Consider the following 26,666-nt stretch of genomic DNA (forward strand, 5'->3'; position numbering starts at 1 on the left):
GACTCCAACCATCCTGAGAAGCCAACTGAAATCTCTGTACAGCAACGGAGAAGTAGTTCACTGATCATGCTTGACTATACATTTCATGAAAACTGCAAGACTATTGCACACGGCTGGTCTTTAGATCTTATTAAACGAGTGGAATAATTTACATTTCTTACTGGGTAAGCCAGCAACAGGAGAAAGGAAACAACATATGTTGAGTTCAATTCTTCAGCTATTACAGAAAACTTAAGAGCAGCACATGCTTCTCAGTGCTGAGCACATGAAGCCTTGGAAGTTCCCATTGCAAATCATCCAGAGAACTTGCACGTGCCTTTAAGCCCTCCTGAAAAGTGTCACCCCTGGAAGGTAGGGCCTTGTTCTCCCAGGACTATCAAGTTGCACATTTCCTCATCCATCCCCATTAAAGCCCTAGCAGTTGGTACACCTCAAGCACCAATTTCAGGCTTCAGATTGATCACCAGTACACGTGGCCACTATTTTACAAAAAAACTTGAGTAAAGGTGGTCATTGAGGTTTCTGGTATTCCAGAACTTCTGCCATGGGATGTAGCCCCCACAACATTTGTGTCCATGATGCAGTGCCACAGACTCTGGTCATACAAGTCATCTACCACCTCATGATTAGGCAACGAAGGATACTACCAAACAGATGCATGTTGTTCCTGTGTTCCACCGATCATTTTCTGAATCCTCAGCAACTTCATTATCAGCCAAATGACTATCCTTCCAGTGTTGCAGGTTCTTGTGAAGAAAACCTACTGCACAGCCCTGGATCAGTCTGATTCTGAAATCAAAGCCTGTACTGGTTTCCCCTGAATGAGTACTCTGACTTTGCTGAACTTCAGCAATCCATCATGCATGACAATCATCCAGCTACAGAACCTGTATTTGGCATAGGGTGTGAAAATTCAGGTAACAAAAAAGAGTTTTCAGAAACTTTGGGAAATATCCTAAATAGACAAAAAAAAGGCAACTTCTTTTTGCTAGGAAGCCACTTAAGCTCATGGTGACCAAAGAACACAGTAAGTTTTTCTACGTACACTGTTAATTGAGGGGTTTAGACCATTTTCTGTATAATATAAGGTGAAAAGATGAGATGCTGAATTTGTATCTTTTAGCACAGACTGAAATGCAAAAGCTAATTCCAGCTGCAAAAACATTACAAGTTTCCCCTCCATTTTACTCCCGCCAGAAATGAAGTTTTCAAATTGACACAAAAATGTTTTCTCAAAACAATTCACTTAATTAACTGTTCCCCAAATCAGCTTTGTCTGGTTTTGTTGATGTTTTGGGGTTTGTTTTTGAATACAGAGTAGGTCAACTGCACATTTTTTTAAATATATAGTTGAAGTAATTTGTTTCCAGTCTTAGAGACGAAGGCTTGCTAAGCCTCTAGCCTAAGAGCCAAGCAAAAACTTGCAACTGGTTAGGGGAAGCTGCCCAGAGCTGTGCTGGGACCCTGACATCGTGAACAGCCAGGTGCCAGGAGACCACTGAGCTCTACCAGTGCTATCCAGATGCAAGAGTACAGAAATGCACGATAAACAACCCACATCAATTTGTTTAGGACGTGCAATTTATTTTAAATGACATTTTTGTTTTCTTAGCAAGTCTACGCTTGTGACCTGGATAAATCCACTCCATCCTGACAGTGTCCCAGTTACAAGTCCACGTGAACAGTCTGTAGCGCAGGTGTATTCTGACCCCTTACTTGGGACAGATCTGTGCATCCTTTTACTCCACGACTCTTAACAGTTACAGAGGAAAAATACAGCACAGGTTGTCTGACCGAAAACCCAAGCCTTCCCTTCCAAATCAAAGGTGTCACTTGTGTCTCCTTCCCATGAACGGGCACAAAGCACGGCCGAGCTGCTTGGCCAGCCTGGAGTTGTAGTAGCAAAAACGGTTGGGATCATTCGCCAACAGCTTCCCAAGCAATAGTCAAACAATCCATTGGCTCCAACGATCTCACGCCTCCTCTTAAGGTCAGCAGGTGAACATTTTTCCACAAAAAACAGTTGATATGGAGTAATCAACAAAAAATTATAAACAAAACATTTAAGGTTTGCAGCTATTTTATTTACAAGTATACATTTAACACAAAGAAACACTGATATCCAAGCCTAGTTAATAGTAGTGTAACAATATGCATCATTTTGATGATTATTCTAACCAACAAACTACACTGAAAAATTAATGCCAGTAAAATTCTTGGTCATAATATTAAGAAATACAATATATAAATTGAAAATATGATTGCTTAAAATTTGAAAATGGAAGTGAAGCCATTTGCACAGGAGTCAGAGTTTAACATAATCTGAAGGGAAAGGCTCCAAACAAACTGTTTATCTTTCAGGTTAACAGAAGAAAAAAAAATAAAAATAAAAAAAGAAGCATAGTTTATCCTTAAAGATAATGGGCAGTTTTGCTTCTTCAGGTAGAATGTATTCCCAGTGTTTTCAGGTTTTGCAGTGGAATTACATTACTGAGCATGAAGACTTCCCTTGTGAAGCTGCCCCATCGATTTTTTCTGCCTCCAAAATTATCCTCTTAAAAACATCAACGGCAGTCTGCAAAGAGAGTACAATTTTAGTAGGTAAGGAGAAACTGCCCACTTACTGAAAAAAATAATTAAAAACAATGTTAGCAGTTTTACTGGCTACACCAGCAGATAAATGCACATCTAACGCTTATTCCAAAAAATCGAAGAGGGAAAATATGGTAATTTCAGTTTTGAACACAACTTTTTGAAAAGCGTACACCCCTATTCCACAGCAATCCTCAACTATTTTCTCTGTCACTGCAGGGAGGGCAGATATAAACTGAGCCCTACTCACAACACAGCTAGTAACTGTGATTTGGCTTTATTTTATGTAGTAAGCTTGCACTCCCTGACTGACAGCATTGAAGATTTTGATGCTGTGCTGCTCCAGAGAATAAACCAATTCATTTCCTCTAAGTAACCTTTACTATTCTGAGTAATTACAGAAGGTGGCAGATTTTTCAGCTCTATAAACACTGACTGCACAGCCCAGTATGAGGGTTACTTTAATATTCTTGATTTTCTCATCCTACCTATAGGTAAGACCAGTATTGGACATGGGCAACAGCACAAGGGGAAAACACAAGCCAAAGTAGCCGTTGTCTAATATTAAGCAATATCCTTTGATAAAGTCCTTCTGAGAGAAAGGGGTTTTATATTTTAAATAGCTTGAACTCTAGGATAGCCATTGCTAACACGGTCAGGCTCGCACAACCATCCTAGCTTACTGTATGGAACATACAGGATTACAGAGTCCCTCTGCAAAATCGCGAGTCACACGTGCACTATGGATCCCGTCACTCCTTCAGAGGGAAGGCAGCAAATACTCTCAGAGTAGGAGTCTCTTGTTCTGCTATCGACTCCGCTTGGTCTGTGCCGAGTCTCCTCCCTCCACCCTGAGCGTAAAGCAGTCCGGTGAAAAAGGCTCTCCCCTACTTCAATTCCAGGCGATGAAACGGAGTGCATGGGCTCAGAAGGGTGATACTTCCCCAGCCACACACATGCTAGTGAGTACAAGTTGAAAATCTTGGGACGGCAAGACACAATTTCCCATGAAAACAAATTCAACTGAAACAGAGACACTAAGAAAAGATGTCAGACTGCTTGAGTGATTCAGAAGACTTTTACGGAAGAATTTGATTAAGAGTAGTTAGATTTTTGGTGGGGTTTTGTTTGTTTGTTTTTAAGGATACTGAAAGATGGGGAGAGTAAGGTGTCTGGGACAACATCAGGAATGCTACTTATAGTGAATACCTTACAGTGTTATTCTGGTATTTTCAGGATTCACTCAGTTTTAAGGGTTTCAAAATTACACACTAACCTTCACCAGAATATGCAGAAACTACAACATGCAGCATCTGAGACCGCCTGCAAGTAATTTAAGAAGAATAAATCTATACTACAGTTAAGGACAACCCTAATGTGCTTTTCTTCTCTATGGTATTTTCGAGCTGAAGGTTCACTGTATGATCAGTACTTCAGCATGTGAATCTTCAACTTGGAAATGGTCTCCTATCATCTCAGACATGTCATTTTAAGTTTATCTAACCTCCAGCCATCCATTCCATGAATTCCAAGCACATGCTCCTTAAGAAGGAAAGTATATTCGTTATATAAAAGCAGTCACATTATGAAAGAGGATAAAAAGGGGGTTTTGTTGGTTTTAATCAGCAGGCTGAAGAGCACCCTGTGATTTATGACTGTGTTCTGATTCGATAGATGTTTTTTCCGCCTCCACAAGGTGTAATTCTTAATCGGATCACTTCCAAATCAATCCCATTGACTGAAGTAGCCCCACAATCTTAAAGCAGTCTTAACAAGATTAGACTGAATTTTAAAGTTTCCCATATTTATACCATTTGTGCACAGTACTATCTCTGGAACTATTTAAAATACTTCATCAGCTGAAAACAAAGAGTATTCCTCCGTATAATGGAGTTTCCCTGCAATCCCAACACAATCTGACAGAAGCGGTTCATTAGCCCAGTAATGATACAACACATTTCTCGGGCAAATTAGACTCCAGGAGAACCATGGTCTGGACTGCAGTTGCTATCAAACTGGTTCCACTAATGAAGAGCTTCCCTTAATCAAAACTTAGGGATATACTGATTTACAAATACACCACACCAACATTTCCTTAGAGTTGACATTTTCAATGGTTTCATTTTAATGCACAAGTTCTTTATACCGCTGCTTCAAAGCATCCATTAAAAAAACCCTCCAGAACTTACGCTGTCAACCAAGAAGCTGTACATGCTCTGTCAAAGGCATGCTGTTTGAAACACAAAGATGTAGGAGTTCACAGGGCTTGTTAATTCATTTCACAGAAAATATGTATTCGCCAAGAAGGTTTAGTCACAGTCCTATAGTTAACGCTTAGGAATTTGTAATTCAGCCCCAATATGCTGAAGAAATTTAGAATGAGCCTTTAAACAATGCAGGACGCTGTGTTTTGTGACAAGGAATAAAGAACGCAGCCAGACTTTACATGCATCTGTCTCCATATGGTCCAATTACAGAATGTGGGTCACACTTAGCCTACAGAAAGCCATCTGGCTTTCTTCTACCTTTCTTCCCCCAAGGAAACAAAATAGATGTCAGCCTGGGCAAGACATGCTGCCTCGAGAGCTTAGCACCGTGCAAGAGATACCAGAAGCTCAACTGCTTCTGCAGATGTGCCCCTGGGTGTGAGCAGGACAGATAGCTCAGGACGGGCAATTCTCTCTGCACGAGCGGGGAGTCGGGAACACGCTGCCAGGAGCCAGCGCAGGAAGGGGCACACACCCAAATCCAGGCCACTGCCGCCAGAGTCATCCTTTGGTATGCTGTATTTTTCAACTATGCGACTGTTTTATTATTTCAAAGAGGAAACGCTCAACTGCTCATACTACTAGTTTATCTTGGCACGGAACTGGGCAAAGGAACTTGAACAATAGTCAGGTAAAGGAAGAGAGGGGGTTTTTTCCCCCATGCTTTGCCAGTCCAAACACATTCTCCCAGGTAAACATGTCAGACCCCTGGAAAGGGGCCAAGATCCCAAACCACTCGGAAGCATTTACTGAGCACTGCATCTTCTGAGCTTGAAGATGAAGGTGCTCTTGAAAAAGCAGCAATGCTCAAGCAATTGCTTTTTAAGAGAGCTCCGTTTTGGCAGAGAAGTAGATTTTTTGCTACTTCCTTGCTCCTTCTAAAACAAGTTTATCTAATGAATTATGTGTAACTGGATGGACACAATTTGGCTGCTTGTTACTCCCAAAATTCTTCCAGTAAAAGTTGGCTCCCAGTTTCAACTTGCTTTAAGACCAATTTGGATTCTGGTTGTATTTCAAACAGTTACCACTTTATTGTACTGGGATTAAGACGAAGCACTATACTATGGCTTAGGTGAAACAAAGTAGGGAATTCCACAAGAAAGGCTCAAAGCTCCTGAAGGTAGCCAAAGCAGTTCAACATATCTGGTAGTAATTAAGCAGCTTGAAAAGATATGACAATAATAGCTCTGCAGTAATCTAAAAGAGATCTTTTCCATTAAGTCTCAGAATTGCGTTCTCAAAGCCGAGGGATTTCCCTAGATGACTGATGTGTTGCTGATATGCAGGCTCCTCCGAAAGTCCTACCAGGTCTGGAGGAGCTGATAAATAGCCTCAAATATATTTGACCTTGAACTCTTGCCAGCTGCTACCATTTATCATCACCACAGCTTTGATCTTTGCCCCTCTCGCTTTCCATCTATTCAAAGTCATGCCATTTCTGGCATGTAGTATCTTTTGATAACTCCTGGCAGAACAGGTCTAGTTTGCTGAAGCTAATTTATAGAACTATTTTAGTTGCCCAATATAGCAGGGCTATGCTCCTAGGACTTTCACAGGCACTCCAAAAAGGATTTTTTTTTTTTTTTTTTTTTGCCAAAGCAGGAAAGAGGAGGAGTCAATGCTCTCTCATCTCCTTGTAGGGGGAAAAGAGCCTTTGCTTCAGAACCTGTTACATGGAGGATCTTCTCTCATTTCAGCAGTTCTTTGCAAACAGAGCTGTTACAAAAGATAGACCACACAGCTGATCGAGTTTGGTCTGACCCCTGTAGCAAGGAGACCTACTCTCCTCACTGCTGCAAAGAACATGACATACCAAACCAATTTCAGACCAGCATACTAGAAATTGTCATACTTTTGCTCCACCATCCACCAAATACAGATGGCTAGGTTTCAGAGAGACCGGATTAACAGACTTCCCCCAGTCAGGAAGGTTTGAGCTCTCTGTCGAAGTTCTTAAACTCTAAATTCCCCATCCAGTTCAGCTCATCCCTTTAAGCATCAAATTAGCTTTCTGTAAAGCAAAAAGAATCTGAAGCAGTTTTGGAAGGACTTTAGACTTAATCTTGATAAGCAAGTTACATTTGCTGTACCAAGTCAGTACAGGTGATAATTTGGATGAACCTCCACGCAAAAAGTGCTCATAGACTTCTTTTTCCCGTAACATTGACTTACTAAGTTGTGCATTCAGTACCAGGACAATGACAACACACCTTGTTACTAAGCTCAGAATAAACCCTTTCCCCCTGCAAACCAGAGACAGTTTCAGAGTAAGAGGATATCCTGTCTTGATAGAGGTCTATGTATCAATTGTTTCGAACCTGTCAAATTAGGATTTGGAGCCAAAAAAAAAGGCATGAGTTCAGAAGTGCTCCTGGTCTAACCCATAGGAAGGGATGCTACAATGCCTGGTGTCACCTGTTCCCCATAGCACCTCACAGCTCTGGACTCCACACTTTGCTCTCAAAGCCCAATCTTCCACCTCTTCAGAGGACAGCAAACCTCCACAACCGTTTGCGAGAAGACTAAGGCAGCTGCTCCAGTTTTGGGCTCCTTCACACTTTCTTCCATACATTACAAGCCTCCAAAGGAAGCACGCCAGAGAGCCTGAAAGATGGTCACATGCTGTGGGCACCCATCTCAGAAGTGACATATGATCTCCCAAACTTCTGAAGCCAGACAATTTTACCAAGTGTATTATGTAAGAGGCATGAAGGAGGGACTGTGTTCAAGCACCCGTTTCTAACAACCTGCGTCTAAATCCAGAGGGATAGAATTTACAGCAACCTGCAATCACTATTCTGAAGGATCCCGCTGAAAGGAAGACCTGGTAAGAACACCTCTGACAGCAAGAATGAACACAACTTCTGTTTTTCTGGGGGATTTGCACAGGACTCTATAGAATTTTGAATATCTGACACACAACTACCATTCCAATTTCCCTGAAGGCTACATAGTTTGCTATTTAAAATTCAGCTGGCAGCATAACTTAAAACAGACAGTCTGAGACTAAGGAACAGACACAAACACATGGCACTCAATGAGACTTTGTTAGTGCAGCAATTTAATATCTAAGACAGAATTACAAAATGGTTTGGATTGGATGGAAGGGACCTTAAAGACCATCCAGTTCCAACCCCCTGCCATGGGCAGGGACACCTTCTACCAGACCAGGTTCTCCAAGCCCCATCCAACCTGGCCTTGAACACTGCCAGGGATAGGGCAGCCACAACTTCTCTGGGCAACCTGTGCCACTGCCTCACCACCCTCACAGTGAAGAATTTCTTCCTAGTATCTCGTCTAAATCTTCCGTCTTCCAGTTTAAAGCCATTGCCCCCTGTCCTATCACTCCATGACCTTGTAACAAGTCCCTCCCCAGCTTTCTGGTAGGCCCAAGCATCATAAAAAGCCTGTAGCTTCTTTGCTTAAACATATACTTTTCTTTTTTCTTGAACCAAGAATGATACAAACCCCAGAAAAGTTACCAGTAAGATATTGTGCTAGATATGAATTGCTATGTTGTTACACGTTGCTAACATATGCCAAAAAAGTACAGGCAATAGCCTTGCCTAATCCAGAAGTATGAAGTCATTTAAAACGAAAGGGCGGGAGAATCAGATGCTTTTAACTTGTTTATTCTTTACACTGTTGATTTAGTTTCCTTGGATAAGCATTTGAAGCTCTCCGGTAGTACAGAGAAGACATTGAGAAGCTTCATGCTTTCATCATGCCCAATTTTGACAAGGTTAATGCAAGTCTTAGCCACAAACAGAAGTACTGATAACCTAACTCTAAGGGTTCCATATTTGGAGAAAAAAATCCTAATTCTGCTTCCAGGGAAAATGCATCTTTACTCAAGTAACTTGTAGAATTGTTGACATCAGACAAAAGCTATTTGTTTTGCTTTTGAGGATGGAGGTGAGGGAAAGAAAGGCTGCTGAAATAGGTCCTGTCCTAGCTATAGGATTGCCCTTTTGATTGTGCTGATGTTATCAGGGAGACCAAGGATGTGATCTGCTAGCTTAAATATGAGACATTTCTTCTGTGTAAGGACTCATCTGTTTAAAAGTAGCCTGACAATGTCCTTTCAACCTTATCATATCTCTATGTTTTCAAAAAGCAAAAGTTTTGACTCTGTTGAGACCTACAGAGGAAAAAAATAGAAAGAAAGAGACGAGGGAAAAAGACATTTCCCCTCCGAGTCTGCAGCAGTTATCCATTACTTTAAGCCCAAACTAGAAGGCCCTTATAACTTAGATACACAAGGTGTCAAATCAATGACAAAGTATTATTAACAGCCACAGGAACAAATTTAAATACCAGAACATATTTAGGAGGCATTTTAAAGAAAGTTAGTTAGAACAACCAAGAATAAGATGTTATTTAACACATAATTAAACACTTCGTTTCTGTGATAGGAAGCCAAGAACCGTAAATATGTGTGGGTTATATTGCATCAGATTGTGCAACTTCACTACAGCTGTATCACAGTACTGTCTGACAGCTCTGCTGTATTCTAACATTTTTCTGTTTGCTCCCCCACCATAGACCCACAAAACAATTATTCCCCACGTTAGAGAGACCAAGCCTGGCCTAGCACCTTGAAACGCAAGGTTCGCCGCCTTATACCAACTCACTCCTCTGCAACCGCAATGACCTCCTATTAAGGTAACTGCAGCAGATCACAGACCCTGTTCCACTCGCCACATGGATCTGAGTTTTAGTTTGTCACTAAGTCTTCTGCTATGCTCAGTGAAGCTTAACTTTCAGTTCTTCACTTCCTCCTTCCATTTACAGTTGCATGGAAAAACTTGTATACATAAACCTGAATGCAAACAGCCATTTTGTTTCCAACCATGGACACAAAATATCTGTAGAGTACATGCAAATATTTTAGCTTCCCTCTTTTAAGTGAAACTATGACTCATTCCATTACATTGCTGTTTGAATAAAGTGAATCTTAAATCCGTTACCTGATTTTCTTTAGCAGAAGATTCCAAGAAAGCTGCATTCCAGGATTCTGCTAAAGCTTTCCCTTCTTCATAGCTGATCACCCTGACCAAAGGAAAAAAAAAAGAAGTATGTTTCTTTATAACTTGCAACAGAATTGGAATTTGATACGTCAGGAAAGACCTCAGAGTACTGAAGCACATAAATGCATGTAACAGGAATGTTCTGTGAAGTCTGATCCAGAGCATTTGCTCTTGGCTGCTGTCAAATACACTACTGGGCCAGGTAAAACTGCTATACTACCCAGAAGAGCCGTTGTCCCAAAGTATTGCTTTGCTTTCATAGTCTGTACTATCATCTGATATTTTACAGTTGTAAAAACCACTTCTGTTACTTGTTTTGAAAAAAAACCCAAAGCATTAAATGACTGTCCCTGGAACCTTACAGCAAAAGTCAACATTACAACAAAAGTTCATGGCTCTTAGTTCACATTCTGGACACAATTCCTTTGCCAGTACCTTATTTTAACCTACAATTTGATTTTAGTTACAGAAAGCCAAGAACAAAACTAGCGCATTGCAGCCACAGGAATTCCGGCTGCTGTCTTGCATTTCACACATACTGGAGTTCACATACCGTTCCATATGCAGGTCTTTTTTATTTCCAACCAGCATTATGGGTATTCTGTGAAAGAAAGTTCAGAACTTCAGAACAGTTACAGTATACTGAACAAAGTACTAGTAACATGCCTGCAATGAAATGAGATGAAAGTGTCACTACTTACTGGACTTTTCCCACCATATCCAATAACTTGCCATGGATAACTTTTATCACTTCAAAACTGCAAAATAAAGGGATGAAGTCACACATGCACTCCAATGTTTATCCTTAATACCCAATACACAAGCAATTAAATGCATATGTAGGTTGCTGTGTTTAAAACTTACTCTATGTATAGTGGCAGAACTACAAAGACGCTGAAAGTCTTACCGATTCATGTACAACAGACAAAAAGGTCCCACAAGCAGCAAAGACTAGCCTACGCTTACCATTACAGACTTCCCACTTACAATATTTGCAGAAATAAGTAACGTTACCCAGGACGAATGCATCTAACATAGAATCACTAAAAGCCCCTCCCACCTCTCATCTGCTTTCTATCTGCAGTACGAAATTTAACTGCTAGAGTCCAACAATCCTGGATGAGTATGTCAAACTAAGGCAGTTTCAAAGAAAAAGTATTTAGTTAAGCACACTCCATCTTGAGAGAAGACGTTATTTTTCATGAACACTTAATTCATATAGAGTTCTTTTGTTTTATTTATGTGAAAGCCAAAAGAAGCCTAAATTCTGATTTTCCATGGGAAGTGAGTAAACTTATCTGCAAGATGGCATTGAAACAGCGGTTATTCAAATACTTGTGGTCTGTTCACCTACCATGTATGTGAAGTTTGGATGAGGGGAGATAAGAAGCAGTACTGTGAAACACCAAGAAGCCAAAAACCTAACAAAATCCACTGCATCTGGCATTTAGTGCTTTTGAGAACAAGCTATAAATGGGGTTGAAGAGCAGATGTTGCACTCCTCTACTTACATTGTGGAAAGAATGCTGGTACATGAAGTTCACAATTCAGATTTGTTTTAAGAGAGAGGGACAGGCTCACAGACAAGACAAACACCTAGACCACAAAAAAGTGACCGAAACTTTTCCAAGGTTGTTAGCTACAGGCAGTGTCTTGACTTACACTGCATTTCAATTAGAACTGAAACTCTCAAAAATAGAGCAGTACTCAAAAACACTTGCAACTCTGAGCTCTCAAAGAAGTGGTGCTTAAAAACACTATTCAAGCTATCTGAATCATTAAAACATCTCACTTGTGCAACAAAAAACGGTACCACATTTAAGAAGGATTTTCTGTCAAGTAGGTCAATTTGTCTGACTTCAGCAATAATTTTCAAGACTGAGCAAAACACAATACTTCTCCACGTTCAGCTAATAGTTTTAGTATATTCTATCAAGAAAATGAGTTCTTTGCAAACAAAAGTGTGACTTAGGCTGGCACAACTTACTATTATCAACTCAAGTACGACACTACAGATTACATAAAACTGTGGAATCAATGAAAGGACTTTACTGTTACAAAGACCTTACGCTGAAAAGGTATTAGTGAAATTCTGGTCTTGAGAACTTGCCTTGGACTTTCATTCTTATCATTATTTCAAAAATAAGAGTAAAACGTAGCTTGGTTGTGACAAAGTTGAGAGGCATTGCTACACATAGAACAAGGTGACCCTGCAAACTGAAGGAAGAATAAAAATACTACCAAAAAAAAAAATCTACTACAGACCACAAAACTGTTTTGCAGTCTGAAGCAACAGGAAAGATCTAGTGTACTAGCCACAGGATAACTGAATCACTAACACAGTACAATCGTCGTTTCCTTTCCACTATTAGAAGTGTTGTTTCCAGCACAGCCAGAAAAACACCATGCCACGGCACAGCACCCTGGCGCGTCCTCATCTGAGTTCCAGTGTACAACGCTGCAAAGTGTTCTTGTTCAACTTGGGCTCTTCATTTCCCAATTCTGTGTACCTATCTGCTTGCCTAGTACAGTTCATGAGCTCTGTTTTTAGTAAAAATACCACAAATAAACAACTGATCTTTGTTAACAGATCAAGGTGGAAACCAGAAGAGAAGTGTTCTTTAAAGTCAAACACAATTCTGACACAGAAACAAGTTGCTAAGAACTGCCAGGGATGAAACTGGTTTGATCAGATCGATTTAATGTTCCAGAAAGCTTTTCAAATTAATAAGGCTAGAAGGAGCAGCGACACATTTAAGACAAATATTGACCAATCCAAAAAGAGCATCATCACATCAAGTCGCGAAACAGTGAGAGATTTGGAGACCGTAAGAGGTCCCTTCCAGTTCTGTCAAGCAAATAGGGTTACAGCAAACAGCTCAACGTGTGAAATACAACAACAAAAAAATTACTAGCTGTCAGACAAATGTGTTACACAAAATCACGGAACCTAGCAAGATACAAAATTGGAATTTAATTAAGCTTAACTAGAGCAAAAGCCTTCCAGTAACCTTGCTGCTGAGAGCCTGGGAATATGAAAATGTAGGGCGTTAGCTTTTACTCAAGTCCCATTTAAACTTCCCATTGGAGATTAACAGGGAAGATGATCATTTTAAAAGGGTGTTTCTATTAAGTTTGCTGTCAAAGCTCTCACCCCTGTTGGATCAATACTCAGATCAATATACACACTTTGACAGAAGTCAAGACAGATGGTGACTGTAATTTGGTTGCCTGGACAAGTCATCCAAGCCACCAGAGTATTGTGGAAGATCTTTCCTATTGTCTAAACACTGTCTTGATAGAGAACATAAGGAACTGAACAAGACAGGAGCACTGATACTTTGAAATTTAAAGAAACAAAAAAACTTGTAATAAATTGATCAAGACAAAAACACTGATGAAAAGACTATCTCCCTACAGCCTGAACCTATCTTTCACTGTAATCTGGTTTCTGTTTTAACTGATTGAATGCTACCACAGAAAACACAGTTTCATTTCTTCATCTGTGCTGCTAAGCTCAAGGTATCATGAGGCAACAACTGGAACAGCTAGAAAAGAGCTGCCAACCAAGGAACACCACAAGCTGCAGAAGCCTCCAAGCGATCTACATTGACTGTAGTCAAAGACATTTCTGTCCTCACAGTACCACTTATCAATGAACATTTTTCTATCCACTTTAGGAGCGGAGGATTGTCTACTTAAGGTTGAGAATACAAGTTACTCAGCACCAACACTGAACCTCTGATGGAAAAAAAGAAGAAAAAAAAGGAAGTTAGGTAGTTTAGTATCTCTAGACACACATGAAAGCCTAACATCAGTTGCATTTCCTCCAGATCACATGTGCTTGCTCTTCACTACTTCAGAACTAAAGATGAAAACAAAGAATGAAGGGCTGTGAAAATCTGTTCAAGACTAAAGACCTTGCAAGCAACGGAAGTTTATAACCAGACCATATCTTTTCTTTGAGAAGCACAGAAGAGCCAACAGGCAAGTTGTTTTACCTGTATTTTATGATGGTCTACTAAAGAGCACTTGAGATGACCAGTTTTGTCTAATTCGGAGGAAAAGACATGGAATGCTTCAACAGTCATAAAAAGCTGATCAGCTTCCTTGCAAGTAGAAGGGAAGCATCAATTTCTCTTCTGCTTGATGAGAGTGAAAGGTCTAAGGTCTCTATGATTTTACTCAAACAAAAATTTAAGAAAATAGGATTATTTTGGCTGTCATAACAAAGATGAGGTACAATCTTAGAAAATTAAGATCGATGCAAGAATGACTAGTATTTAAAAAAAGCAAGATGACCAGAAGAAGGGACAAAATAACAGAAGATGACAAAGCCTCACGAAGGCTGAGATGCATCTTGCAAGTGAATGACTCCAGCTACGATGGACTCTGTCCTCATGTCAGAATGGACAGCTAACAGCAAGGATGAAATAGATATGCTGGGAAAATTTTCAAATAAGATTATTCGCTGCAGCATGTCAAGAGTGAGTCTACTCACCAAAAGTCATATATTGCTATTTATATGAAAATTTCTGATGGTTAACCAGAACAACGCAAGACAAGAAGTCAAAGAAATCTCAGTACTGTAACAAGCTACAAGGCTGAGGGACCAATCTAGCAACTAATTGGGTACTTCATATAAATGTACAGTGCCCTTTAGGTTCATATTTAAGCCTGCCTTTGTATCTGATGCCAGAGCAATGAACTCATTCCTGAAATCATTCTTCGTACTTTCACTTACACCTCAAAACAATGTAGTTCAGCACCATCTCATTTCTTACATGGTACCTTGCATATTAGTCTGTAAAGTGTCTGCGACATTTGGATTTGAGAGGAAATTTATGAAAAAATGTTAATTTTAACTTCCATTATACTTCTAAGGGAAAGGGAGATTAAATGAATTAAACACATGTAAAGAAAATATAGCAGAGGCAAGAACTGAACTCAGAATATATCTGGTTAATATCCGAACCAGAAGAACACAACAGATTTTTATTACCTTTTTATTGACGTGACTGAATAAACAAGAATGTAGCCATTGATGTCTATGGAGTACGTCTGAGGAAATATGGAGTATTCATCCTGTAGAAGGAATATCACATTTAAAATTACTTACTGCCGCAGTTCAGAACTTGATACTAAGCAGATCACCTTCAGATAAATTTGTCATATTTATAAGACATGAGGTGCACACACCCATTTTTTAATAGGTAGTATTTTCAGAATTAAGCTTTTTCATCATACTGTCAGACGTGGAATCTATACCAAATTAAAAGAAAGCTGAGTCAGTCTGTATACTCTAAAATTTAATCTACAGCTTTTTTGGTTTATTCCCTCTAAGACTATGGATCAGCTAAAGCTATTCCAAATCCTCTTATCCTGCTTAATTATCAGTTTGTATTAGTACAAAACATCCACTCTGTCCTACCGCTAATTAGCAATTATGCCTCTTATCTCGCTGGTGATACATTTAAAACTCCTCAGTTCAACAGCTGATGACAGGATCTAGCAGTTCATAATTTCAAGTGACACCGATCACATCTAAATTACCCAACAGATCTGTTAGGAAGTGAAAAACTGTAGCTTACTAACTAATGCTTATCAACTACAGATGCAACAATGTAGTTATTAGTTGCTTTATGAGAACTAGAAGTTTACATTATATGACAGGTGTTTAATTTAAAAAACCAAACAGCCATCAGAAACTGAATTTATTACCTCTGTAGAAAAGGAACTGACCAAATAGGTAAATGAAACTGACAGACAGCAGGTAATGCAACACAAATACTATGAATCCCATGTTAAAAATCTAACTTGTTCTAATAGATATAGCCAGGAAACATTTCCATTTTGAGAAGAGCCACACTTTTTAATGTACAAGTTCTCAAATTTTTAAACCTATGCTTAAGATGTTAATTTTAGCTTAAGATCACATAACATCTCTGTATATTGTCAGGACCGAACAGATGGAGCAGTGCAATCACGCAGCTTAAATCTAGACAGCCAAAAGGAATCAAACTTCCCTAACTGGCAAATGAGGAAAAGTCCTTCATAAATCAACTTCACAGATTCAGCCAAAAAAGTCTGAAAGAATAACACTTGACAAAAGATGGCCTTATTTGCCTTTATTGCTACATACTGAGGGCAGCCCTCCCCCATCTGCACTGAAATGCCAAACTGCCACTTCAGTTGGCCATGGAATCCCAAAGTCAATGCAGAAGGGATCTGAGCTAGTCTGGTGTAAAACAGGTGAAAGTGCAACTCTGTAGTTGTTTGACTTTACCCGGAATTTCTCAGGATTGCCCCAGCTGGAATTCGGTGTTAAGTAAGATTTCCTTTCGTGCTCCTTTTCTGTGATCTGAACGACACAAATCTGAATACATACCCATGAAAGGTAAAAAGGCACGGGACAGAAGAGGAGTACCAAGAAAAATAAGGGCCATAACCTCAACTGTTTCTAATTCATTACTTAATTTTTAGCTTGTTAGGAGAAGGAAGAAAAGCTGCTATGCTTCCTGGAACTTGTGGGTCAAATTAAGAACTCTGCCAAGTGACAAAACAACATAGCTATAACTTTTCAAACCATAGCCAAATTTTCAAGTATGTAACAAATCTACAATGTAATTCTTACTATGCTGTATACACACGAGGACTCCCTATGGATCATTAAGACTTGAGAAAGAAATCTGTCCAAGCCACACCCTCCACAACCCAATATAATCTCTCCCCTCTAACCCTGTGAGCCAGAACTCAAAGTTCAAGTCATTCACAGGAAGAATCAAATCTGAAAATAACCACAGCCTGGGAAATACGTTATTTTGGTTTTACAATACTGTACAAGGTTAAATCAACCCCGAAAAGAAACGTCAGAAACAGAGGTATGTTACCGGTGAAGTAACACTGCCTTCCCAGAAGACCATTTCTTCCTCAAAGAGAGATTTTACTTTTATCACTACGCTACAATTGGAGATGTAAGGCAACTACGCTTACATTGGCACAAAGTGAAACCTATGGAGCTTGCTCTGCTGCTCATGCTTCTCAGCCTGCCCATCTCTCAACCTCGCTCTCCTCTGGAGAATATTCCCCAATCAATCTTGCCCCAGAACATGTGGCCAGTATTGTGTTTCTAATCACTTCAGACACCTCTGAGAGATTATAAGTGGATATAGTGTTGCTGATTAGCACCACAAGCTGACACCACGTAAATGCAGCATAGTTATTCTTAAGTCATGTAGCTCTCCTCAAAGAAAACGATCAAACATATCTAGAAGGTTACAACCCTTCTGAATACTCTCCCAGCTATGAGCAAGTGTCCTGCAGCTTTAAAGTCTTAAGAACTGGCAGCATGTTTTACAACACTAACATTGTTTAACACTACTCATAGTTTGGAAAAACCCAAAGGCATAGTATCAGAGATCATGGAAGGTAAGAACATCTAAGCAATAAAAAGTTTAGGATAAAAATACAGGGGTTTAACAGTCCCTGTTCAGTTTTTTCCTAATACAGAGTCTTCCAAAAGACTGAGCACTCCTGTGCACGGAACGTGCAGTGCAAGTTCAGCCAAGCAGCACTATATAATGAGCACCTGTACTTCATGAAGCTATGATCACGCTACGGGACACGCGCTCCTTGTCATCATGTGAACGCTCAGAAGCACGTATGAACCATCACATTAAAATGTAAACAAACTCCGGTAGTTTATTGGTAGCCCGGTAAGTACTACTTATATGCATTTCTGTCTCCTCCCCATGACTATTTCATGGATACAAGTCATGGTGGTGCAGCTGGAGCACACAAATAGGAAAAAAGTAATGAAAAACTTCTCCGTGGTTTATTGAAGTGACATTTTCCATCGAAAGCAAGACTGCTAGTTTAGTCAGTAACTATCAAGCAAGCTACTTATGAACTTTTGGTACATCAGTGCTAAGGCAGCTCAACAGACAGGAAAAACAAACAAAACCAAAACAAAGCCTTTAAATAAACACTACAGAAACATTGCTCTTTAGTAGCTAAATGACAAGGCAGAATCATTTAAGTTAACCTTCACCTTTGAACACACGGTCACTACCAACTTAGCTCCAGAGGAGTATGAATACCTGTTGGTTTAACTCTGAAGAAAGATTCAAAGAAAGATAGATAACTTACTTGGCCAGCAGTGTCAACCAGCTGAAGATGATATTCTTGGCCATTTACTGTGATCAGTTTTGTAAAAGCTAGAACAAACAAGAAAAACATAAACATGTCAGAATTATACACAAGGAAGGGATCAGAAGTCACTCATCTATGCCATCGTCAGCCAAGGCACTAAGGAAAGGAACTTTAGTTACAGGTTTTAAAGTAGCAGTAAAAGGCTAGATCAGGTAGCTGTACTTTTAGGATATTGCAGATAACGAAACTCAGAAATTTACTTTAAAATTTCAAATTTCAGAAGATTCTCACATTGGATGCAGCAGTTTCTCCTTTACTTACTTAAAAGGAAAGGGTGAAAAGGGTTTTTACACACATTTCTGAGACACTTTCAGGCAACTGTAATTTGTGGTAACACAAGACACTTAAATACAATTAGCATCAAAGCTGACTTTGAACTTATTACAGAATATTTTCCCCATTTTCCAAGCAGTTTAGCAAGATCAATTTCCTAAATGTAAAGACCATGACGTAAATTAACTGGATTTTAAAAAAAAATTTTTGAGGGTTAAAACACACAGAGCCTAACTTAATGAATATACTAAACCTAAACAACGAGCTACACATTTGCTGTAGCTACCAGCCCATCTAGTCCTCAGTCAGGAAGTACATTCAGTCCCTAAAAGTGACAAGAATTGCTTCTCTCCCTTGGATTCATGAAATGCCAATGTGCTGTGAGCTGAAGAATCTTACTCAGTGTTTGTATTATGCAACTGCAAAAGCAAACAGTGTCACAGCTCTTGTAGGAATAATGTACTACCCAGCACTACATGTACCAACCACAGCATGCAAATCTGGCTTCAGAGCTTCGCTTTGGCCTCTGCATTGCATTCAAGACACAATTACTGGACAGTACTAATATACTGAGTAAAGTTTGTGTTGTCTTCTGGTTGAGGCAGTTTTCCCAAATACTAACAGTCCTAAGAAGCTTCATCTTTCATTGCAGTGATGAGCAGGGAAATAGCTAACACTGCAGTGACCTGTTCATCATACCCTAAGTTGTCCAACAGCTTCCCAAAGCTGCAAAGTTGAATGTTCTCGACTCCGCTGTGTGGTCTCCTGCCTACGCCTTCTGGGTTTTATACAGTCTCCTAGAAGCCGAAGTTTGCCAACTTTCCTCCTCCCCATCAATGCCTGTTGCCCTGTCAAGTCTCCACAATGTGAGTATTATCTTGAGTAAGTGGGCTGAAATATGTGAAACTGGAGGTTTCAACCCGAGTAAATCAAAGCGCTCTTTTTTTAAAAAGAAGCAATTCAAACAGCAAAGGCAAACTAACACAGAATGTCTGAACAAACTGTGTAAAACATACCTACAGTTTCCACTACAATATCGACAAGTGCAATTTGAAATGGAACCTCAAAGGGAGAGCTCCTACCCTCACCCTGTCTATCCCCCAAGAAAGCTGCTTTGGCACACGCGCGTGTGAGCCACTCACAAGTCACTGTCTGGACGCTGCTGTCATTGCTGCACAAAATTTTAGGGTTATGAAGCAAGAATCCACATCAGCTCTTTGCCTAGGATCAATACCGTGGTGGGGACTGAAGCAATTGTTTGTCTGAACGGACATCAACACGCAGCACTGCTATATACTGCATCACTGCTTCAAGTCAGAGGGAAAACAGACTCATCTGGAGACATACTGCATTAACAGGTATATCAAAAGTAACAGTCTCTCTCCAGTCTCTTGACACGTACACATCAAAGCACTCTGCAATCAAAGTAGCTTCAAGAGCCTCATGGAGTTAATATTTAAAAAGGGACACAGACAGACGGCAGCTTTTCCAGACTACTCTAGAAGCCCAGAATAGACCCAAAGACATCATCATCCTCGGTACTGGCAGCAGAGTGTGACAGAGCCAGGGGATGGGAAACAGTGGAGGAGTCACCACAGACTGGGTGAGGAGAACTGGTAGATCAGTGCAGAGGCTTGCAGCACTAGGAACAGCCCACTGCAAGAACACAAATCTGCTTTGGCGCAGTCATAATTAATGACTCCCTTTTCTTTGCTGAAGCTTTTAAAAAAATATTCCTGGTAAGATTTCATCTTTGAAATCATCTGCAGCTAAATGTGATTCGTGATCCACAGGTCCCCTTGATCCAGAGGAAGTCTTCACTTCCAATTCCATCACGTATCATCCTGGGACACACTGCCTTCTGCTGTGCCTAGGAGCAAGACGAACAACCAATAATACGATCACTGCACAGGATGGCTCTTCCCGGTATGTCAAGGACAGATTTCAGCAGACCTAAACAGTATCTGCACTCCTAGTCATAATGTGAGCATCGGCAAAATACTGCTCATCAGCTGAAGCACGGGTAAAGCCTGTTTTAGCTCCACGAAGCACACAGATCTCAGAACAGGACATGCTTACACCTTGCAATGCATAACTCCAGTGTAGCTATATGAGGAAAGCTGCAATCCCCACCTTCTCCTACAATTGTTCCTAGCTCTGATGCACTGCCGAAACCAGGAGAATTTCGTGCTGCAGTGAACAGCACAGCACCAAACAGACACAGGCGTACAGTTGAGGGTGCAGCAGTCAACAGCTGCATTGCAAAGAAACTAAAGCCACTTTGCCATCAGAGAAAGTTCTGGTAAAATTACATGCAGAATGCAGCCCTGAATGCTGCTACAGCTCAGAAGTCTAACTTATAAGGCAACTCCAACAGCTGCTGATCATCATTACCCTAAGATTAAGTATATTTGAATTAAACTAACCTGAATGACAACATATGCATAATGACAGCTGCTGTGAAAACAAGCCATTATGATTAAAAATAATATCAGTACCGGGCATACAAATACAGGCTTTTAGATCAATAGTGCTACTGAGTAAAGGTATGAGAGTGGTGCAATATCATTGCCATAGAGCTACTGGCTGGTAGCTATGTACAACCAACCTTGTAAGCTTTCCTCGGTTACTACCTTCTGCATCCCTTTCTACTTGTCTTTATTCCAAAGTTAATGCCTGTCACTAATCTGTCAGGACATCTTTCACAGCACTGATGTGTAATGCGATAGAGCTGGGTTTAATTTTCCTCAGAAGCCTCATTTCCACCCCTTGAGAGGGTTGCTCACGAGCAACTCCTGGGAGGAAGCATACTTCACCCTTCCAGCGCAGTTGCCATGACATGCATGGAAGATGTTTAGCCTTAAAGATGCTTCTAGCAGACCCATTTAAACCTATGGGTATCCCCTCCTTGACTAGTAGGGTTCCTCCAGCCCCCTCCCCCTTTCTAATATGCTTCTACTAACAACTGTATTAAAAAACATGGAATGGAGGTAGGAAGCCCTTGGGAGAAGACTGTTCCTTTCCTTAGGGAGCTACTAAGTCTGTTTAGGGGAGAAAAGAAGATCACAGAGCTGCGGCACAGTGCTAGAAGCCTCTTGGTAACTGCAAGAAAAAGCAAAAAGTGGCCAGGCAGGCCGTTATGTGCATCTTATGGAGTTATGTGCATATTATGGAGTTATGTGCATCTTCATTATCTATTCCTTCTGACCTATTTGCTTTGAGTTCCAAATTAAGAATCTAGTTTTTATTCCAGTAAAATCTGCGTTTTAAATTGTTCTGGTCCTAGCTCATCTAAGCCAATCTGCCTTTAGAGCCCCATCGAGCTCTGTGTCCACACAGACTCCCTCCACACACTCCTGCTCTGCAAGGATCTTCCTTCTCTTTCCAACGTTACCGCAAGTAATCATTCCATTAGTTTCTCAACCTGGCTGCCTCAAGAATAGCCACACATCGTGGTGTCACTCCTGTTGGGACATTCAGAAAGGGAAAATCTATTTTGCTAAGCAATTAACTCTCACCTCTTCTGCTGCCACAGAACACAAGTTACTCTTCCTGATACGCAAGTTTAGTAGAAGCAACTGAATTCAACATGCTCATTAACTTAAATAAACTAACTTTTCCGGTTCTAATGTAATATAAGCAATGGAAAATGCAGCAGTGAAGCACTGTTGACTGTAACAAACACTAAGTGAAATCTGATGTAGTTTATTTTCCCTTTACCACTTCCAAAGAATGCAGAGAATTTCACACTAAAATAATGAAACTAATAGAATATTAGCTCTTATTCCTATTGTTCAAGGCTTACATGTTATGCAACTTGCTCCTGTAAGACCTTAACTATAGCTTGCCTTCTACACAATTTAGCTTTACATTCAATTTTTTGCGCAAGTTTTATTATTTGAAGACAAAAACTATAAAGATTAAGCTACCAGCAGTACTAGAGCTTTCTACCCTTTCATCAGTGCTGGTATAATACGGTAGTAAATGAGCAGCAAAAATTTTCTGGAGATAAAACAGAAATCACATAAGTCAGACTATTCTTTACCCTGTGGTTTTTTCATTTCCAAGTTTTGTGACACTAAAGTAGACCCAATCACTAGATGAAACTGAAAAGGTTTTACAACCTGCCACAAAACACTGGAAAAGTACAACGTTCTCCAACACCACCCCAGCATAGGAACCTGGACTTCTCAACTCCCTTTGCCAGCACTGTCAACCAGATTTCAAATCACAAGCTAGGAAAACAATAAAAGAGTCGATTACATACTTTGTGTCTTATGACCCTGCACAGAATCAGAAACATATAGCTGGGAGTGTCAAAAGACTGGACTGAGTGAAGATTTATATCTAGAAAAAACATTTTAAAAAGATTAAGAAGTTAAGTCAAAACAATGATGTTATACTAATCCCATCAAAACTAGTTTTACATCTGTCTTAAAAAAGGTATCTTCAATGTATTTTACATTTTAGTGTTAAATTAGAATGTGTTTTCTCCTCCATTCTTCACAGAAGCATTTTAAAAGCATTCCCTCTATCAGACCTGCCAGGGCTTAAAGATGGGACAGACTTCCCACTGTTCTGAACCTCAGGGCATTATCTTCTATGTTTTCAACCCTTACCTCCCAGCAACATGTTCTGATGCAAGAAGGGCCCTGCAACTCTTTACCTTTCAGAAAGAAAACTCCTCTAGCCATGCCACAGACCACAAGACTTTCACCAAATGAATAATGCTGTTTGTTTTCCAAACAAGTAATAAATCAAGCGAGAAGTTAAGCCTTTTCAAGATGCCCCTGTCCAACAACTTCTTCATGGCCATGACACGCTCAATGTTTAGAGTTCAGATCAAGCAAGCAGCACAGACCACAAGAGTCAAGTTAAGAGCAGAATTTATCCAAAGTGTAGTTTCATACAGTTAAGAAATGCTACCAGTGCGAGACATACAACTACGGAGTTACTAACAGCAGCTACAGACAATAGGCTTCTGTGGACGACAAGAGCTTATAAAGGATGAAACAAGCCAACCTTGTACCAAGGTGTCAAAATCCTAAAACAAGATACAGGTTCAGTATTTTGGAGAGACTTTCACTCCATGTCTCAAGCTTTATTAATTCCCATATACCTGCATAAAACTAAAAGATTACTTCAAATAATTTGCATTTATATAGCCCAGACAGTGAAAAATGACCTGTCCCAGCAGGTATTAAGATGTAAATACAGAAACTTACTCCCCAGTATTTTGTTAGCAGCTTTAATTCAAAACAAACCTTATTTATAATTCTAATAAAGTAAAAGGGCATTATGAAAAGCGTAAATATTAATGACATCTGTGTAAGGACTAACAGATCATTCAGGTCAAGGGGCAAATTATCCACCATGACTCACGAAAGCAAATTTAGAGCTTCTCAAAAAGTAGCATTTGAATTTTAGTTCTAAGCAATAAAATCATCCTGAGTAAGATATCCTGATAGCTACTGATTTATAATTATTACCATATATCTCCAAAAGAAACCTTGTTCTGCTGATTATTTCATTCAAACTTCCAAAGCATCACACAGGTTTAACATCCCACTGCACAAGTTCTAAACAGTAAAAATGTGTGCTACCACTGCATTTCAGAAGTCATTAATATACAAGAACTCCAGAGTTACGATCATGAAATCAAAGTTTTATTTGCCACATGATTTAAGTGAGTCAATACAATCAAGTTACTCAGCCTAGCACCACAGTTGCTCAAGTACTTTATGACCACCGCTAGCTCAGAAGGAAGTGGTTGGGATTGTAACGAATACCGGGTAACTCGCCTCTGAAGCGACTTGTTGCTCTTGGCAGCATTTTTAGTATTAGTATCTTTACTCACCTGCTATGCTAGCTATTCACAAAGGCACTAATATTAAAAAAACTGCTAAGAGAAAAAAAAGACCCTTGAGAAGTCAGTTACCTAGTACTTGCAGCAACCTGATTGTGTACCAAGGTTGTTATCAAGCAGCTGGAAATTAGTAATTTAAAAGATTATCATGTTATCATGGCCACAGCATGTCTACCTTCTAAGGCAGTCATTTAGCCCTGACTGGTATTGCTGGCTTTGTGTTCATCTGGATATACTGATCAAATGAGACATTTTAGACTTTGGAACACTTGCATACAGTGGCACATTTTCATGTAGGTATGACATACTTAATTTGAAGTGCCCCGACTATATTAGGGGAAGCAGATGTCCAACAACATACACATAATACGAGAAGGAGATGCGTTTTAGCCAGATTGATTAGGTTTTCCTTCATTTTGTGTTAAAAGACAGTTTAGCTGTTTGGAGAAATATGCACACATTGATTTCCATGCTGCAATACTGTAAGCTTGGTAAGCATTGGTTTAAAAGAATAAGACGACCTAACAGTTAAGTGACGAGCTTTAACGTTAATATGTAAATGCCCACATAAGTAATATGTATAACCACAATGCCTTCTGACAAAAGTTAGTTGGGTACAGAAGGGCAGCTTGTCAGTTATTTACTTACTGTTCTCTATGGTTGGATCATACGAATCAACAAACTGTCCTTCCACAAACTGAATCGTCAGTGAAGATTTTCCTGTAAAGCAAGGAAAAGATAATCTGTATTGAAACAAGTCTTCAGACTGTTATCACCTTACACTTACTAGTAGATACACTAATGTTTTCCTAAGAGTCAGTATGAGCTTTGCATGGTTCATTTAAACTACCTATACATGACAACTGACCCATTTTTAAATGAAGTGCCTATTCCTAGTAACTTGGTCTCATGAACATATCAAAAATAAAGTGGAAAAGCTACTCGGCATGTGTTCCAATTTTGTTTTAACATAGCATAATTTAAGCGCCTCCTCCTGTTTAAAACAAAGCTAAAAGTAGCAGTGTTCAATCCTCATAAGACTAAATTTAACAAACTGCTATACTTGGAAGGTTTTTCTGTTGATAAGCGAAGAAAACTAGAAATAATTTTCAGTCATTGCACAGAAAACTAGGAACTTGAATAGAACTAGCCAAATGTGGTTTGACTAGGAGATTAGACATATTCCCCATGACAAAAGGATGAACTCAAAATTCTTGAGATTAATATACTTTCCTATTAATCTTCTTAATAACACGCTACAACAGATCGTGTACGGAATGCTGTGTTTTAAGCACAGCTATCGAAGGGGTATCATTGGATTTTTTTTCCTTTGAAAGCAATTTAACTGCTACTTTTGCAGACAACGTTCCCTATTTCAGTTATGCTGATCTGATCATACACCCCCCCAACGAAGAGCAATGCAAAATGTTGCACTTAGTAGCAGACTGAAAATATGAAAACTAATTTAGTCCTGAAAGACTTTACAAGATGGTAAAGGTGAATCACATACATTGACCATAAAACCCACCTTTAAAGCTCTGCAACTAAAAACTTTTCAAAGCATTACTGAAGTCCTAACACAATTTCCGTTACAGCACATCTTCTACATTTGGGAATCTACTAGATCCTATTACATTATGTTTACCGGACACATTCACTCTTACAAAGATTGCCAAGTGCATTAGTCGCTTTTGGACATGAGCATATTCTTCGTGCTCCTTTATACTCTTCTCATCAGCAAGAAGCACAAACAAAATACAACTTCAAGTTAAAATTGAGACTCGAGACCATCCTACTCAGTGGAAGCCTTTCAATGATATCATATAAGTAACCAATGTTGTGGTTGAACTATATAGTAAAATTATTTTCAGGAATTAATTGCTTTGGACAAAGATTGCCTACTTGCAGTGCTCAGACCACGCTATGTTTATACTCCACCATAGAAAAAGTTCTTTCCTAAGCATTCCTTCAGGAGATACTAAAAAACAGTTTTCCACTTCACACCCCCCCATTCTTGCTTCATCATACAAGGCTCTTGACCTGTTCATATTCGACTTTTTATTGTCAGCATACTTAGGATGTCATTTTCTTAAAGCTATTCTAAAAAATCGCAACTCAGACAAAGTACAAGCATGAAAGTGACGCAAGGGAAGTTTGGCTTAATATTTATAATTACATCTGCAGGCAATTCCTTCATTAACTGCAACACTTCCAGGATTTACTTGTCCAGGAGGAAGGAAGAAAAAGTTACACAAGCATCATAAAAGTACATAAGCTTTTGAGAGTTGTTTTTCCTCAAATCAAGTTCTTGGATACCATTTTCTGATACACCTAACAGCACAACTAAAGGTGTCATACTCACTGTGCATGAGTTTACAAAGAACACTGCACTTTAAACTGTTGCTCCAGCAAGGACAGCAGGGG

The 26,666-nt window shown here is 39.6% G+C and overlaps 1 protein-coding gene across 1 annotated transcript; it reads right to left on the reverse strand.

Moving 5' to 3' along the window:
• Positions 1–2,062: 2,062 nt before the first annotated feature.
• Positions 2,063–25,924, reverse strand: RHEB (Ras homolog enriched in brain). Its single transcript, XM_009700903.1, has 8 exons — positions 25,888–25,924; positions 24,891–24,962; positions 18,041–18,108; positions 14,895–14,977; positions 10,594–10,650; positions 10,446–10,493; positions 9,833–9,914; positions 2,063–2,575 (listed from the first exon to the last, which is right to left on the reverse strand). The coding sequence occupies exons 1-8, from the start codon at positions 25,922–25,924 to the stop codon at positions 2,483–2,485; spliced, it is 540 nt and encodes a 179-aa protein (XP_009699205.1). The 3' UTR covers positions 2,063–2,482.
• Positions 25,925–26,666: the final 742 nt, after the last annotated feature.

Source organism: Cariama cristata, unplaced genomic scaffold (assembly GCF_000690535.1).
Source record: "Cariama cristata isolate BGI_N322 unplaced genomic scaffold, ASM69053v1 scaffold19265, whole genome shotgun sequence".
Lineage (NCBI taxonomy): Eukaryota > Metazoa > Chordata > Aves > Cariamiformes > Cariamidae > Cariama > Cariama cristata.

Bases quoted from the DNA above. Each gene is read 5' to 3' on its own strand.
- RHEB (XM_009700903.1), bottom strand. From the start codon at position 25,924: ATGCACTTGGCAATCTTTGTAAGAGTGAATGTGTCCG. The intron at 24,963-25,887 runs GTAAACATAATG...CTTGCTTTACAG, and splicing joins TGTAAGAGTGAATGTGTCCG to GAAAATCTTCACTGACGATT. The intron at 10,651-14,894 runs GTAATAAAAATC...TTTATTTTGCAG, and splicing joins TCAGTCACGTCAATAAAAAG to TTTTGAAGTGATAAAAGTTA.